A 2,500-nucleotide genomic window follows, 5' to 3' on the forward strand; every position below is an offset into this window, starting at 1 on the left:
GGGGGGGCTGGACAAGGGTCTCTTGGGAGGTTTCTTTGGTGGAGAGCGGGAGCGCGATGAGGATGAGGAGGAGCTGCTGCCGGACAGCGAGGCTGAGGAGCGTCTTCTCCTGCAAATCAAAGCCACATCAGGTCTTGCCTGGCCACAGTGGGGAACATGTCAGCACAAAGAACAAAGAACTGCGGTTGTTTGCAAGCACAGACACTGAGCCACAGACAACAGCACTTCCCAAACATGGTGGACTGCCTGCAACACTCGGTTTGGAGAAGAGGAGGATAACGACCAATCTTTCACAGTTATTCTTAACTATAATAGTGAGCTAAAAATTGTTAGTGTCACCTTCACTGGCTTTCTGTCAATCTACAGGCTACAGCTAAGCTTTGCCCCTGGAAACAATTAGTTTTGGGTTGGGCTCTCTAACTTTTGGGTGGTTAAGAGAATTGTCTGTGTTAGCACGTGTGACTTAATGATCTCCAGAGCAGATCTGGGTAAGAGCTTAGTGTGCAAGGACACTAAAATGTTTTACACCAGGAGGTGAAAATTTCAGACAACTTAACAATTTAACAAATCAGAATCCATCTATCCATCCTTATGTTTTAGTTTTTCATCTTTACTTTGCAATTTTAAAAGGTAGGGCCTCAGAATTCTGCGGCAAAATTTGTGGCAAGTTCTGTTGCAATTGTGTACCTGCAGAATCCACCTTTGGCTGCAGAATTCCTGAGAACCTGGAAAAAAGAAACCCTACCTTGAGTGAGATAAACATTTGCTGAAAGGGTGCTCTTGTACATCTTGCAACATACATGTTTGATACTTTTCACAGTTTTCCCAGTAACTGTGTGAAATGAACATATTGACAAACTCAGGCAATAGTCATCACCTTGTCACAAAAAGGAAGAGAAGTGCTCCTTCCTCAAAAACAACTGCTGTACACAAGAAGCATCACTTTGTCTTCATGGGGAGAGAACAGATTCTGATCCCTTTCATAGGAAGAGAATCAAATCTCTATTTTGACACTGCCAAAAGCATATCATTTACTTTGCAAGGCAGCTAAGAGCTTTGCCTCTAGAGCAATTCTTATGTTGTGAAAAATGTGACTTTCAACACCAAAGGGCAAATCTTGAAGAATCTTAAGTAAGAAAACATGAAGAAGAAACATACTTCAAGTCCAAATTTAATTTTATGTGATAGAAATACATGTCATAATTAAAAATTACCAAGAGTAAAATTCCCAACTTGTTCTCATTTTTTTTCCCCAGTCAGGAAAGAAAAGTACTAAGACTTAAGCCAAAAAGCCCTAAGAGATATCATGTCAGCCTGTGCTGGGAGCTACCCAGAGCCATCTGAAGAAGCAAAAAAGAAAAAAAAAAAGCTCTAAAATTGCCACTTTTCAAAAAGGTGGAATTCTCATCACTTCCCTAACTCAGAAGAAATCATTTCACATCTGCAACCGTGTTCCCCCACAGCACACTCAGGAAATGTGACACCGCAGTTTTTCCATCACTCTGATCACACACCTGCCACTGCTAAGGTGAGATGAACAGGGAATTTTGCTAACACAGCTACAGTTCCCTTTAACTTTCCAGGTTTAGCACTTCAGCTGTCTCAAAAAGCAGGGCTCTTACCGCCTGACGGGGGATCTGCTCCTCCTGTGCCTGGGTGGGGGAGGCATCCTCCGGGGTGGGCTCCTCCTGCGCGGGGACGGCCGGCGCCGCGGGCTGGGTCGCCTTCTAGGGGAGTAAGACCTGTCACAATCAGAAATTCCAATGAAAAGCAACTATCTAACTTCCAGAGTTGAGGAAATGTATCCTCGGGGCACTGAGTGCAGAGTTGCTTTCCTCCAAGTGCATCATATCAAGGCTGTATTTAGGTGAGGATGCCAAATGTACAGACACCATCGAGGCTTTGAAGTTTAACAATATCACTCTATTAAGTAGTAGAATAATTAAAAAAAGGAGGTAAAGAAAGTATTTTACAGCATTTTCAGCATCAACCCCCATGTCCTAAAGAAAGGCTACACAATTCTCATTACCAATATTAAGCAGCAGAATTCCTTCTCTGATCAGTGCTGGTCACCATGAGAATCTTCTCATAAATCAATACAAACAAAACACTCCCAAACACATTTATACACCAAATGCATCCTCCTCATTTGGCCCAAAACATCCACAGTTCAACACCTCTAAAAACATCACTGACCAAGAACATTAAGTGGCACCTGCAGCAGAAAATATTCTCAAGCTTCACAGTCAGCACCTGAAGCCCTACCTTGACCGTGATCTATGGCGCCTTCTGGGTCGAGAATGAGATGGAGAACGGGACCGGGACCTTGACCTGGACTTGGACCGAGATGGGGATCTCTGACGAGTCTTCTCCTTCTCCTTCTCCCTCTCCCTCTCCCTTTCCCGCTCCCTCTCCTTCTTTGAATTACGTTCTGGTGAAGTTTCCTTAGTCTCTGGTACAGGTGGTTCAGGTTTAGGAGCTTTTGGGATATCACTGTTAA

The 2,500-nt window shown here is 43.8% G+C and overlaps 1 protein-coding gene across 1 annotated transcript in view; it reads right to left on the bottom strand.

The window, feature by feature from the left end:
- Positions 1 to 2,500, bottom strand: part of SRRM1 (serine and arginine repetitive matrix 1) — a 14,405-nt gene that overhangs the window by 7,266 nt on the left and 4,639 nt on the right. Inside the window, 3 exon segments of the mRNA XM_031062034.1 lie at positions 2 to 109; positions 1,623 to 1,742; positions 2,266 to 2,493. Coding sequence (XP_030917894.1) covers positions 2 to 109; positions 1,623 to 1,742; positions 2,266 to 2,493 — 456 coding nt within the window.

Source organism: Geospiza fortis, unplaced genomic scaffold, assembly GCF_000277835.1.
Source record: "Geospiza fortis unplaced genomic scaffold, GeoFor_1.0 scaffold432, whole genome shotgun sequence".
Lineage (NCBI taxonomy): Eukaryota > Metazoa > Chordata > Aves > Passeriformes > Thraupidae > Geospiza > Geospiza fortis.